We start from the raw sequence: 15,221 nt of genomic DNA, 5'->3' as shown, positions 1-15,221 counted from the left end.
ATTGGATCGGTACTCAGCATCTCTTGGCAGAGAAGTTTCCTCCTTAACTGAGGCAGGAGTGCATATTTCCGGGAATGTGTGCAAGCCCAGCCGGGCAACCACGTGACACCAGCAATGCCATACAAGGCGACACAGACTATTTTGACAAGGGCAGCAGCCGAAAATCTGCAGCCCAAAGCAATGGTGAGCTCTGCGATGAGTACACAGCTGCAGGGCTGCATGCAGGCTCAAGGGCTTAAGATGTATGAAAAGCAAGGCATGTCCAAACAAACCCCAAAATCGAGTCCTTGAGCTCTGTGCTTCAGCCAGTCTGCAGTGGGCATGGCCCCAGATTCCCAAGGGCCACAGAAGCAGAAATCCCATTGGGTCCTCATGGCGCCATAAATATGGCTTGGACTGCCCCCTGACCTTGCAGGGCGGCTGGGTCTTTTAACAGCTGCGCAACCATCCAACAGGTGCTGTTTTCCTACCATCCAGATGCAATCATGAAAAAGGCTTCTCGCCTAAAGAGGCATAGGATAAGGAGGCTCTGTTCTAATGTCTTAAATGTAAACCGCCGTGAGCCGGCCTTGGCCCAGAGCAATGGGCAATAAGTCGCAATATAAATGTAAATGAAATAAATTAGTCCTGGCCAGCCCACTGTGGCCTTACAATTACCTTGTTTAATCACAGCCACGTACATAGGAACACCGGAAGAGTCCTGGTGGAAAGCCAAGGTTCTTAGAGTCCAAAATCACATTTCCTATAGTTGTCAGCTAGACCAGGGGTAGTCAGCCTGTGGTCCTCCAGATGTTCATGGACTACAATCCCCATGAGCCCCTGCCAGCGTTTGCTAGCAGGGGCTCACGGGAATTGTAGTCCATGAACATCTGGAGGACCACAGGTTGACTACCCCTGAGCTAGATGCCTCTAGGAAACCCACAAGCAAGACGAGAAAACAATAGCCAAGCTCTGCTGGTTGTTTCTCAGCAACTGGTATACATGCGCATATATATATATATATATATATATATATGTATGTATGTATGTATGTATGTATGTATGTATGTATGTATGTATGTATGTATGTATGTATGTTTGCCCATGAGGCTGGGAGTTCAATCCCAGCAGCCGGCTCAAGGTTGACTCAGCCTTCCATCCTTCTGAGGTCGGTAAAATGAGTACCCAGCTTGCTGCGGGGTAAACGGTAATGACTGGGGAAGGCACTGGCAAACCACCCCGTATTGAGTCTGCCAAGAAAACGCTAGAGGGCGTCACCCCAAGGGTCAGACATGACTCGGTGCTTGCACAGGGGATACCTTTACCTTTACCTTTATGTATATATGTATGTATGTATGTATGTATGTATATATGTATATATACAGTATTTATATATATACTGCTTCTAAAGATGGATGTGCCACTGAATCCGCATGGCTATCAGTTGATTTAACTAATCTCTGTGAATGTGGGCAGCCTCTTTTCAAAGCCATCGAAACTAGAGAAGAAGAAGAAGAAGAAGAAGAAGAAGAAGAGTTGGTTCTTATATGCCGCTTTTCCCTACCCGAAGGAGGCTCAAAACAGCTTACAGTCACCTTCCCTTTCCTTTCCTCTCCTCACAACAGACACCCTTGTGAGGTGGGTGAGGCTGAGAGAGCCCTGATATCACTGCTCGGTCAGAACAGCTTTATCAGTACTATGGTGAGCTCAGGGTCACCCAGCTGGCTGCATGTGGGGGAGCACAGAATTGAACCTGGCATGCCAGATTAGAAGTCCGCACTCCTAACCACTACACCAAACTGGCTACACCAAAGAGGCCGTCACTGTAATTGTGTAGTGGCAGATCCTATACACTGATTACACGCTGCGAGAAAAAATATTTACTTTTCCCTATACAAGATCTACCCACCCACCAATTCCTTTGTAGGACCTTGCAACATTGAGGGAGAGAAATGTTCCTTCCATCCATTTCCTTTACACCGTTTACACATTTTCACGAACCTTTGTCAGGTCCCATTTCAGTGACTGTCCTGCTAAACTAAAAAGAACTTGCACCTTTAATCCCAGGCAAGGTTCCCCAGTCCCTTTTTCGGCACCCTTTCCAGCTCTACAGCATCCCTTTTTGAGACAGGATGGCCAAAACTACACTAGGACAGAGCCATGCACCACATGGAAAGATCAGGACAGGTGGAAGAGACAACATTCCAGACTGGTTGACCATGGGTAACTCTTTTGCTTACCAAGAAGCACTTGATGAGCTACCAGGGAGCTGCCAGATTCTCTGGAAAAGGATGAAAGCCACCACTTCCACCCTTTCACCACTTAAGTCATGTTAAACCAAAGCCAAGTCAGCCCCAAAGCCTGACCTCTGGCCAGCAGGGTATTCCCTCCCTAGTCCTTACCAAGTCCCCACTTGACAGCTTAGCCACCATGCAACAACGCCCCCCCCCCCAACATGTCTTCAGTCAAGCCAAAAAGAATTTTATTTGTCGAGGCCTAGGATTCAAATAGAAGCAAGGAGGGCTGGAAACAGATGGTTACAGAAAAAGGGAGGGGGAAACAGAAAGAAGGGGGGGGAACCCTCTATATTTTACATCTTGTACTGCTTAACACCTTCCTTGCCTGTTTAATGTGCAGATTCTCAGACAAACGAACAAGACAAAATACAGTTGTCCAGATGCAGCGGTGCATTTCCCACAAGATAGCGCCGTCTGTCAAGAGGGTTCCCTTCCCCCTTCCCAAATACTCAGTCCTATTCATTTATTTACTATATATATTTCTATGCTGCCCTCCTATGAGGTTCAGGGACGGCCGCTGGGAATTGCACCCTTCCGTATACCAACGTACAGTTGGCGTGACTTGAGTGGCTTCTCTCTCCTCTTAAAACCAGGATGTTCCGTCACTCTGACAGAAATCATAATGACGATTTCCAACTCCTTCCGATGTCTTCCGATTTCTCAAAGCACACCAACTTTGTTCAGAAGGTGGCCTCCTGGCAGGGTGGGATTAAGGCTGAGGCCCTAATCCAGGGGTAGTCAAACTGCGGCCCTCCAGATGTCCATGGACTACAATTCCCAGGAGCCCCTGCCAGCGAATGCTGGCAGGGGCTCGTGGGAATTGTAGTCCATGGACATCTGGAGGACCGCAGTTTGACTACCCCTGTGCCTAATCTATATCAATTTTGAGGCCTTCAAATGTGCTTACATCTAGCTCTGCCTTCTGGTAAGGATCAGCCAAAGAGAACACAAAAGTCCCTTCAATTGCCCTTCTTATTATCCTCTCAGGCTCCTCTGCCTTCATGAGCTAAACAAGGCATTTTTCCACATCAAGGTCTCTCTGTAGTAGCAAATGCCACATGTCACGTTGTGATTGAAGGCATGGGTCATTAAAAAAAACCTTTTTTTTTTTTGCCACAACTCGTTCTCCATTTTTTATTTTGGAAGAACTGATCAAGCACTAGTGTCATTCCCTCCGCCGACACACACACTCACACACACACCCTTATCGCAAAGGCATGCATGAGAATCTTTGCACTTGTTCTTGAGCTCATTTCAAGCCAGGAGTTAATGTGTTTCAAGCACTCTTTGGCAAGCACACACTCAAGACAGGTACAGCGCAGCAGAAAAATGCCCAAACAGACTGTATCCCTTCCCTTTTCAGCACACCATTCTGGTAGCCTTGTGGGTCTCTCCTTGCGTGCTCTGTTTCAGTTTTAATTAAACTGGAGTGTTCTCACAACCACTAAGGTGGTATTTACAATCACCACTCAGACTTCTAAATAGCTCTTTTAGAGGACTGGGGGAAAGCCCACCCGTTTATCACTTGTTAATGACCCGGATGGTGAGAACAAATCGTTTATCACCGGGTGTAAAGAGATAACAGCAGCATTGTGGAATCTTATTAAGTCATCAGCACAAGTCTGACATTGCTCCCACTAACATGGTAAGAGAATGCATCTATCTGAAATTCTCAGGTGCGTAGCACTGGTGGTGTAGAGTAGAAGACGAAGACCAGTAGGACTTTAAAGTCCTACAAGATTTTCCAGGGTTTTGTGAAGCCCTGGGTTTCCTGGTGGCCCCGGAAGGGTTTCCCGAAAGGGTGGGAGTTAATTATTTTTTGTAATTTGTTAAATGAGCCTCTTGTGGCGCAGAATGGTAAGGCAGCCGTCTGAAAGCTTTGCCCATGAGGCTGGGAGTTCAATCCCAGCAGCCGGCTCAAGGTTGACTCAGCCTTCCATCCTTCCGAGGTCGGTAAAATGAGTACCCAGCTTGCTGGGGGGTAAACGGTAATGACTGGGGAAGGCACTGGCAAACCACCCCGTATTGAGTCTGCCATGAAAACGCTAGAGGGCGTCAGACATGACTCAGTGCTTGCACAGGGGATGACTTTTAATTTGTTAAACATTTATTCAGTGATATGGTCCAGATATATGGTCATGTTGACCTGCCCCCCCCCCAATGGCCAATAATGGACCTGGAGGGGGTGGGAAGAGGAGGGCTAGGAACAGGAGGGGCCCCAGGTGGGCATGTCCACAGCTCTGCTTCCCAACCATATTCTGCACCATCCTGCCACTTCTGGGGTTTCTCAAAGACTAAGGAATGTTTCAGGGGGTTCTCATTGAGAAACGCTGGCTTTTGAAAGTCTGGATCTGATGAAGGGACCTTTGACTCTTGAAAGCTAATATCCTGCAAATCTTGTTAGCCTTTAAGGTCCTGCTAGACTCCAGTCCTGCATATCTGAAAGTCACTCTATCCTGGTGGAGCCTGGTCTTCACTGGGTCCCTTTTCTGGATATCCTCCCCCATCTGAAGCTAGGCAGTTGAATGATCAAGGGCAGGGCCCTTTTGGCTGTAGCACCATTCCTCTGGGACGTCCTTTCCGTGAGAGTTGTTTGGTGCTATCATCACTGTCACTCCAGCGCCAGCTAAAGACTATTTATGGTTTATTTGACCCAATGTGCTTTCAGCTATCTTTCTCTCTGCTATATGTTGTTTGTGTGGAGAAGACTTAACAAAACTGATTTTCCTTTGAGAGGGTTGGATGTTTCAAGATAGTTGTTGCAGAAAAGTCAAACCAGGTGCCTTGTGGCACCTTAAAAGCCAAAGAGATTTAATAGAATCTCATATCCCACGCTGTCAGATGCAGAAAGTTATATTTTGCAAACTAGTTAAGTCCACGGATAAGAGCCTCTTGTGGCGCAGGGTGGTAAGGCAGCAGTCTGAAAGCTCTGCCTATGAGGCTGGGAGTTTGATCCCAGCAGCCGGCTCAAGGTAGACTCAGCCTTCCATCCTTGCGAGGTCAGTAAAATGAGTACCCAGCTTGCTGGGGGGTAAACGGTAATGACTGGGGAAGGCACTGGCAAACCACCCCGTATTGAGTCTGCATGAAAACGCTAGAGGGCGTCACCCCAAGGGTCAGACATGACTTGGTGCTTGCACAGGGGATACCTTTACCTTTACTTTTTTAAGTCCATGGATGTTTGTCCTTCAATAAATCCATTTGTCCTTAAGATTCCAAAAGAGTTATTTTTATTTGTTTATTTAGTACATTTTTATCTAAGGAGGACAGGGCAGCATGTATCAATCTCCTCTCCTCCATTCTATTTTCACAACAACCCTATAAGGTAAGTTTGTCTAGGACAGGCTGACTGGTTCTGGGTTACCGCATGAGTTTCCACGGTACAGTGAGGATTTGAACCTTGTTCTCTCAGATCTAGCCCCATGCTTTTAAGAACTAACCCGAGCTTGTCAAATTGTCATTGTGCCACTGTTGGATTAATTTCATCTGCCACTTCCAGCAGCATTCTGGAAATGCATTCTAACTCCTTGGAGGGGGGTGGGAGTGGGAATAGCTTGAAAATGTGAGCTAGAAATAAATAAAATAGAATCAATTGTTTCCTTTGCCTCAAGCAGTCTTGTTTAAAAAGTTTAAAAAGCGAGAAAAATATTGCTTCTATTCCTCAGCCACCCAGACTTGAATGTATTCCTCTTGCCTTTCTCTCTCTCCCTGCTCTCTTTACAAAGAATCCTTTCCACTGATTTCCACCCCACAGCGCTGCCCCACAGACGCACAATTAGAGGGAAACCACTGAACCACCAGGGCTCAATTCTCTATGGCTGCGGAACCCGGAATTTGGCTTTCATTCTGGAATATCTCAAGCACTATTGAAGGTTCTTCTGCCTCCAAAAACTCAGAGTTGTACCCCTTCCCTATTACTGAGCAACCACACCTTGCAAAGCTTGGGGATTTGGGAAGGACAAAGCTTTCCGGTCATTAGTGGAGCGCATATTCCAGGCAGGCTTTGCCCCTCAGCCTGTCTTGTTTGCAGAATTAAGCCTTGCTGGACTCCCCACTCCAAGGGCTTGCATCAGGTTTTTGCCACTGCAGACACACCCAGCAGCAGAGCCACAGAGCACTGTCCTGCAGCCGCTCGCCGGAGTTTGGCAGCGCCTCTGGAGCCACACTGAAGCCACACACAGCACACCACAGAACAGCAACAATGAGCTTACATACTTGATTATTGCAGCTCTGCAAGCTTTGAGGAGAGCAGCCCCAGGGAGATCTGCCACCAGTCCTGCTCCCAATCGGGTCACAAGCTCCAGTGGGAGCCCAAGTTCTTCCCAGGCCCTCTGGCCAGCCAAAGCATGCTGCATCCCTCCTCTCTGCCTAGGCTGGGGAAGGGGCTGGAGCAGCTCGCCCCTTTCCCTGGCTTTCTAACGCAAGCCAGATTTGCTTCAGGCAAAGCAGTCTGCCGTTGATTCTCCCAGCCCCAACCAGGCCTTTCTTAAAGACACAGGATCTGCGTTTGCTGGGCAGCGTCCGCAGAACCGGACAGCGGGCACCTGCCATGTTCCAAGGGCCCAAGCAGGCTTGATCACTGTGCTGCCACACCCAACTTACACACAGAGCAAACCACAAGAACCTGGGACTCTACGTACACCAAAGTCGAGTCTGCACATTGTACCCATCATCTAGCTCAGGGGAAGTCAACCTGTGGTCCTCCAGATGTTCATGAACTACAATTCCCATAAGCCCCTGCCAGCACACGCTGGCAGGGGCTCATGGGAATTGTAGTTCATGAACATCTAGAGGACCACAAGTTGACTACACCTGATCTAGCTCAGTGGTTCTCAGCTTGTGCGTCGGGACCCCTTTGGGGGTCGAATGACCCTTTCCAGGGGTCGCGGCAGGGCAAGCAGCTTGACCGGAGGGGGGGGTCACCATCTACACAACAGCCTTGCGGGGTAGATCGAGCGTTTGTCTGTCTGGAGCAATAGAAAAGAGCAAGACCAGGATTATTTACAGTTGCCAGATTTTTTTACTGGCCTGATATTTTAAAAAATCTATTTCTATCCCATATTTTTCTCCCTAATGAGGCATATGCCATTCTCCCCAGAACAACAACCCTGTGAGGTAGCTGAAGTTGAGACTGCCTAGATTGCCCAGTGAGCTTCCATGTTAAAGTAGGGATTCTAACCTGGATCTCCCAGATCCTAAGCCCTGAAAATGTACCACTCCATCAAGCATACAAAGCTTTAGTTAAGAGACACTCTTCCTGCAGCAGAACTAGCAGGGATAATGCAGTTTTGCCTCTTTGCTTTCTGTGTGACCATCACCTGGCACTGGAACCGAGCTCTTCGCTATCTCTCAGTCTCGCCTACCTCAGAGGGTTGGTGTGAAGGTAAGAGGGTGGGAACCATAAACACAGCCCCCAGATCCTCGTGGGAAGGACAGCTTGAAATATAAATAACTGAGTGGGAAAGCTGGCCCTCAAGGGCTTCAGCCGTGAACAGAGGGCTGGAAAGAACACCCAACCGAATCCATTTTCCGCTCGTCATTTAATAAAACAGGATGATGTATTTGCTTGGTAACCGGCCCAGGCCCAGAATGTCAGCTGGAAGTGAAAACTTAAACAGAAGTCCGTCTCTGCCCCCTTCTCCCATTCTGCATTGTAAATCCTCCTCTCTAAACCCAGATGTGTGTTGTTCTCAGGAGGCAGAGGAAGGGGGAGAAGCACTCTGCGTGTATGTAGCAGTGCTCTTTCACTGCTTTTATGTAACCCAGGCTGATTCCTGGAAGAGGATCCAGGGACAAAGGTTTCCACTAGTTCACAGACCCTTATTATCCCTTAGGACAGGACAGGACAGACAAACGGAGTCCAACTTCACGTAATGCCCCATTAACTTGTTGTTGAACTCATTGTCTCAAGATGTAGTAATGGGATGGGCGAAGAATTGGAAAGCGAAAGAGACTCCATCCGTTTCAAATGGTTGGATAAAATAACTGAACTAGCCAAAATGGCCAGACTTACCAGTATGATCAACAAAAGGCCGGTGGAAGAATATGATGAATAGTGGAGTTATCTTAGGGACTATCAAGAAAGGAAGTTGGGTGCATTAAAAATCTTATATGGAGAAGCACAGATAGAGTAAGGAGGACTATGTATTCGATTCTTCTGTACTGTGTAACGATATTCTTTGTAGCGTTAATTGCTAGCTGGGTTTTTTCCCCTCTTAATTCATTAATATTATAAATAAAATTTAAAATATAAAAAAGACATACAAAAGGCTACAAAAGGCTTATAGCTCAAAAGGCATATAGCTTGTAGTTCTTTCGCTTAGCCACTGTGCTACTCCAGCTCCTCTGGAAATGGTACAGCCTTTTTAACCTCTGGAAATAGTGCCAGTATGCAGTATCTTTGCACTGGAGATCCAACGCTCCCATCCTCCAGACATTTTTCTGTTCTATTTATGGAATAGGACTGCAGGATTTCCTGGAGTTTCCTGGCTGAGGCCTACAAACCTCCCCCCCACCCCAGCAGTTCAAACTCTAGGGTCACAATGCCCTGCCAAATTCAAAAATCCCCCGCCTTGCTGTGCAACTTAAGAATTGACTCTGGACATGTTCCAGCCAACTAAACTTTCTAAGATTACAGCCCGATAGAATGCCCACACAGGAACAACTCCATAAGAAGAAACATGTCTTTCATTGCAAGCAAAACATTTTCTAGGACTGTGCAGAGTTTTTTGATGATCAGTGACTAAATCATGACAATTTGAATTTGTTGCAAGCCAATACATATCACAGCTGTCAGAGGCGGAAACTGAAGACTTCTATACCGCCATTCAAGATGCTTTCTAACCGGTACTCAATAAGGATGTCATTTATATCAGTGGTCCCCAACCTTTTTTCGGCTGGGGACCGGCAGGGCAACTGCCCCGGCCACGCATGCGCGATGCGCGGCGCAGCCCTGATTCCCTCTCCCCCCCCTCCTGCAGTAAGAAGCTTCCCGGGCCGCAAGCTTGCGGCCTGGGAAGTTTTTTACTGCGGGAGGGGGCGGGGAGAGGGAACCGCGGCCCGGCGCCCTGGCCTTTGCGGCCAGGTGCCCTGGCCTTCGCAGCCCGGCGCCCTGGCCTTTGCTGCCCGGCACTGGGCCACAGACCGCAGGTTGGGGACCACTGATTTATATAATGGGTTACTTTAATACAAAGATTAGCACACGAGCAGAGAGAGACATTACTGGCAACTTTGGACTTGGAGAAAAGAATGATGCAGGTGATCATCTGGCACAATTCTGTTATGAAAATTGATTTTGCATCATGAATACTTGGTTCAAACAGCATAAACATCGCTCATACACTTGGACATCACCCAATGGACTACACAGGGACCAAATCGACTATATTTTTTGTTGCCGACAATGGTCCAGTTCAATCCTTGCTGTCAAAACAAATCGAGGTGCTGATTGCGGTTCAGTTCATGAACTGTTACTGGCTAAAATCAAAACAAAACTCTGCAACATCAAGAGAACATCAGGGTTAAGGAAGTCTGATGTAAATAAAATTCTGCTCACATATGCAGTGGAACTGAAAAACCGATTTCAACCATTGGATGCAACAGTGAAGATGACTGATGAACAGTGCATTTGATCAAACTGATGCAGTCACTCTACACAAAACAAGAAACCATCATACATATACCATTTGGTGACACTGACTGGTTTAAAAGAGAGAAAGGAGTGCACCAAGGTTGTATTCCTTCCCCCTTCCTGTTTTACTTGTATGCAGAGATCATTATGAGAAAGTTTGAACTCAAAGAATCAAACATTGGAATTAAGATTGGAGGAAGGAATATAAATAATCTTTGGTATGCTGATGATACCACACTTCTGTCAGAAACAAAGAAAGGCCTAGAACAGCTGGTTACAAAGGTCAATGAAGTAAGTAAGACATTTGGCCTTTTCTTAAACACTGAAAAGACAAAAATAATTACCACTGACATGTCACAATAACAATTGATCGTGAAGAAATCAAATGTGTTCAAGAATTCATTTTTTTTGGATCACAAATTGATGTGAGTGGTGATTGCATTACGGAAATAAAACAGCGAATTGTTGTAGGTCACTCAGCAATTATGAGCTTGAACCGAACATGGGAAAGCAAGGATATAAACCAAATGTAGAATAGTTAGATCTATCATATTTCCGAAATCACTGTGAAAGTTAGACAATGAAAAAATTGGAAAAGAGAAGGATTGATTCACTGGAGCTCTGGTGTTGGAGAAGATTCCTGTGGGTTCCGTGGACAGCAAAAGTCATGAACAAGGAAATTCTATAGCACATAAAGCCTGATATATCATTGGTAGGCAAAATAACAAAATTCTGGGTCACTTACTTTGGCCGTATCATGCAACTCAATGGAGAAAGCAATTATGCTAGATTAAAGGTAAAGGTACCCCCTGTGCAAGCACCGAGTCATGTCTGACCCTTGGGGTGACGCCCTCCAGCGTTTTCATGGCAGACTCAATACGGGGTGGTTTGCCAGTGCCTTCCCCAGTCATGACCGTTTACCCCCCAGCAAGCTGGGTACTCATTTTACTGACCTCGGAAGGATGGAAGGCTGAGTCAACCTTGAGCCGGCTGCTGGGATCGAACTCCCAGCCTCATGGGCAAAGCTTTCAGACGGCTGCCTTACCACTCTGCGCCACAAGAGGCTCTTATGCCGGCTAGAACATTGCATGGCTGAGGGAGGCTGTGCAGGATCAGGGATCATGGCGACAGCTGTGCTATGGGGCCCGCCAAGTTTCAGACATGACTGAATAGCTGACAACAACAAATCCCACTTTACTCTCCAATGGAGATCCAAAGTGGCTTACATTGTTCTCTCTTCTGTTTTAGCCTCACAACAACCCTTTGAGGCAGGCTAGGCTGACTGTGTGTGACCAGCCCAAGGTCACCCTTTGCCTTTCACTTTTGCTTGCTTTTCTCCAATGCAAAAGCTTGTACAAACTTTTCTGCTCATTTTCATGTAAGTATAACAACCATTTGCACAACACTTCCAGCTTTCAAAATGCTTCATACCTGGGTTGTAATCCTCATAATCACCCCGTAAGGTTGGCCAATATTATTCCATAGTACAGCTGGGGGAGCAGCAGAGGCTAAGAGATTTCCCTAAGGTATGAGTTCATACTGTTTTTTGGGGGGGGGAGATTCAAAGGGGAGAGGGACAACTGCTCCCAAGCTTCACAACTCATTCTCCATCATTCACTGTTCTCCAACAGCACAAACAACACTGCCAACTTAAAAGCAAAAGAAAAAAGGCTATCAAGAAGACACACTGCAAGCTTCCTTGGCCAGAGACCTAAAATCCACCCTGACAAAGGCTACAGGAAAAAAAGGCAGAGAGTCAAAGGTTATGTTGAGTATATCTAGGCAAAACAATAGTTCTCTGTCCTTCCTCAACCAATGGAGTTTCCAGTGCTGAAGATCAAGTGTATGGAAGTAGTTAGGTGTTGAACTACCATGTGGAAGAGAGGGGAGAGAAGATGACTGAGAGAGGATCTGATAACCATCTTCAAGTATTGAAAAGGGTGCCACATAGAGGATGGAGCAGAGTTGTTCCCTCTTGCCCCAGAGGGACGGACCAGAACCAATGGGATGAAAATAATTCAAAAGAAATTCTGTCTAAGCATCCGGAAGAAGTTCCTGACAGTGACAGCGGTTTCTCAGTGGAACAGGCTTCCTCGGGAGGGGGTGGGTTCTCCATCTTTGAAGATTTTAAAAAGAGGCTGGATAGCCATCTGATGGGGAGACTGATTCTGGGAAGGCTCAAGGGGGTGGCAGGTCACAGTGAATGAGCGATAGAGTTGTGAGTGTCGTGCATAGTGCAGGGGGTTGGACTAGATGACCCAGGAGGTCCCTTCCAACTCTATGATTCTATGAAGACCTGGGTTCAACCCTCCCCCCCCCCCCGGTGACCCACAAAGTTCACCACATACCCATGGGGCAGCCAGTCTCTCAGCCTAACCTACCTCCCAGCTCAAAGTTGGAGCCCAGCAGCACCTTTTAGACCAACATTTTATTCTGGGCAAAGCTTTCCTGGGCAGGTATGCTTCTACCTTACAGGGCAATCTTCTGTACCATGGGTAGTCAAACTGTGGCCCTCCAGATGTCCATGGACTATAATTCCCATGAGCCCCTATGTGTACCATCAAGCCAGAGAGGGCTGGTGGGAGGAGTTAGGACTCATCGCCTACCTGATTGGGCCGGAGTCACTAGATTACCAATCAGCCAGGGGAATGGCCCACCCCCTAACTGCCTCCACCTCCCTTATTGCCTCTCGGGGAGAGCACTCCCCCCCTAGAGGACCAATCAGGTAGGGGACCTGACCGCCTCTCCCTCCGCCTTCCAGCTATGTTCCGACCCTCTGATTGGCCCTGCGGGGGAGGACCTCCCCTCTGATTGGCCCTGGGGGAAAAGGCTTCGACGCGCCGCCTGGAAGCTCCACGGAGCCCGATTCCTCCCCCAGTTAAGCCACGTGCGGCGGCGGACTCACCCGGGGGTCTCCCGCTCCTCCCCGGACTCCCCGAGCGCCGGGCGATTGGGCGATTGGGCGGGGGGGGGGGCATTGACTGCGATCCCGTCCCGTCTCAACGCGGGGAGGATCCCTTTTCAAACAGCGAGATCAGGGTCAGCAGCGAAGCTCGCTTTACAGGCAGATTCAAATGAACAAGAGGAAAGCTCACGCCCTGAATAAATCCTTCCAGGCAGAGTCGCAGTTCCATCCCCAAAGTACTTTGCCCGCCGCTCGCTCGTGGCATCCAGGGCAGCTTCCCTGCACGCCCCTGCCTAAGATGTTGCTGGATGCAGGAGCCTCCGGCAGGATTCCTGCTTCAGACTCGAGACCTACTGGGGTGGGGTGGGGGGCGACTGCCACCCACCTCCCTGCCCCCGATTCGATAGGGAGCGGGATGGGGGGCCGTTTGCCACCAGCTCCCATCTCAAGAGTTTGTGGAAAGGGTGGGTGGGTTGATGCTTCCGTCCTGCCTGCTTTCAAAGTGGGCTTAACAACTAGTGGTAAGAATACAACGAGGTAGGAGGGCCGGATATCCCACTCTGAACCGCTTGAAGGAAAAGGTGGGATATAAATGTACTAGAGCAGGGGTAGTCAACCTGCGGTCCTCCAGATGTCCATGGACTACAATCCCCACGAGCCCCTGCCAGCAAACATCTGGAGGACCACAGGTTGACTTCCCCTGTACTAGAGAGCCAGAACTTTCTGCCATGGCGTATTTAGACCCTTGTTTGTCTAGAACTCTACATTTTTATTCTGCTCTTCCTTATCGGAAGCTAAAGCGTTGACGTCCCATTGCCAGGGCTGCCAAGAAAGACATAATTATGAGGTTTAGCAAGAAGTCACAAAAGAACAAAAAATAAAATGGAATAAAAAGATTAACGTGGCTGCTCTGGACATACCTCGGTTTCCAGGTTCCCACATCCCAGACAATAGCAAGAAAGGAATTCTAGTGGTGAGAAATCCGGGCTCTTCATACAACTTGGCAAAAGCTTTCAAAAGGGCATCTCTGGCTCCAGCCTCTCCTTCTCTCCCACAGGCAACAAAAGCTTTCGCAAGCTGTCAAGGGAGCCGGCTAAATTTCAGATTGCCTTTCCACCCTGCCCAAGTGGTCATCAGGAAAGACCTCCTTTTCTATCTCCTCCTTATAATCTCCTTTATAAAAACCATCTTCAGCCTCCCACCCAAGATAACAGTCAAGGAATCCTTCCTTACCAGTAAAACAGCCTGACCACCGTCCCCCCACAACCGTTCACATACTTGAAGGCAAGAGTCATCTTCTCTAAACTTTATAGCTGAAGAGAATACCAGAATCCACAGCTGCTCAAAAACAGAGATAAGGCAGTCAAGAAGATTCCAATAGATTCAAGAGGGCAACCGTGTTGTTCTGAAGCAGCAGAACAGAAATGGAGTCCAACAGCACCTTTAAGACTAACAAAGATTTATTTAAGGCGTGAGCTAAGGCAGTGTGGTAACAGATCCACTGTGACACCCAACAAGCAATAGATGGGAATGTGCCTGTGTGGGCCATTACATGCATCAAGGTTTATATGCATAAAAACACACCCTGAACATGCAACAACAAAAACCCATCTTGTTTGTAAGTATGCATATTCAACAGGTCCATGAGCCAAGGAGTTGGATTATTTGTGGATATTGGCATTTATTTAGTTATTTAGATAGATTTTCCCTCAAAGGCTCTGGGTTGGGTACAAAACTTCCCATGTTTTATGTACACAAGGGAAAGTGAAGAAACACTACGCAGGCCGGTTTGCCACCAAAGCTTCTTCCAAAGGAAAGGTTTGCATATAACATCATCGTTCAGGCATTTTCCATACAGGGCTCGTAGTTTGCTCACAGCATGAGCAGAAGATGCAGATTTCTTATGGTCTTATCCAACCTCTACTATGGTTATCTTCCTAGGCTCTGCTTCCAGTGCCTCTGCCTTCTGAGATAAGGTAGGTGACAACCAAGGAGAAGGTCTTCCAGTTGGGGTACCAAGACTAGAATTATCTCCCTGGAGAGATTTGTCTGTCCTAGGGCGGTGTCTGCAGATCTCCTGAGCTTACAACTGATCTACAAGCAGTAGAAAACAGTTTACCTTTGACTGACTTTTAAAGACACACACACACAAGAGTGCTATACATAATCTCCACACATATTTCCCCCCCCCTCCAATATTATCTCCAAATTAATACCGCACCATGCAAAAGAGCGCTCAAGTCAACTGGATACTAGTAAAATTACATTTGAAGTTAGCTGACGGTGGCCATTATAGCAGACTCCAGCCCCCTGTGCTGTGCTCCTGGCCCACCAGTTTTCAAACTGGAGTCTTCCTGGTCTGTGACTCCTGGCCAGAAATAGACATTTTAGTTCTGACAAGCGAGAAGGG

General features: G+C 47.6%; 1 protein-coding gene across 6 annotated transcripts in view; it reads right to left on the bottom strand.

Annotated features, from left to right (window-relative positions):
• Nucleotides 1-15,221, bottom strand: part of NHSL2 (NHS like 2) — a 118,329-nt gene that overhangs the window by 69,239 nt on the left and 33,869 nt on the right. Inside the window, exon 1 of one of the 6 annotated variants that reach the window (XM_077308865.1) lies at nt 13,732-13,918. The exons of 4 other annotated variants lie outside the window; for them this stretch is intronic. In XM_077308865.1, the coding sequence (XP_077164980.1) occupies nt 13,732-13,753 (22 nt within the window). In that variant the 5' untranslated portion in view covers nt 13,754-13,918. Of the gene's footprint in view, nt 1-6,491; nt 6,628-13,731; nt 13,919-15,221 lie in introns of those variants that run through there. One more of the 6 variants, XM_077308869.1, reaches the window with a different exon arrangement.

This window comes from Paroedura picta, chromosome 13 (genome assembly GCF_049243985.1).
Source record: "Paroedura picta isolate Pp20150507F chromosome 13, Ppicta_v3.0, whole genome shotgun sequence".
Classification (NCBI taxonomy): Eukaryota; Metazoa; Chordata; class Lepidosauria; order Squamata; family Gekkonidae; genus Paroedura; species Paroedura picta.
The sequence above is the reverse complement of the archived record's forward strand: the minus strand, read 5'-3'. Positions and strand labels throughout refer to the sequence as shown.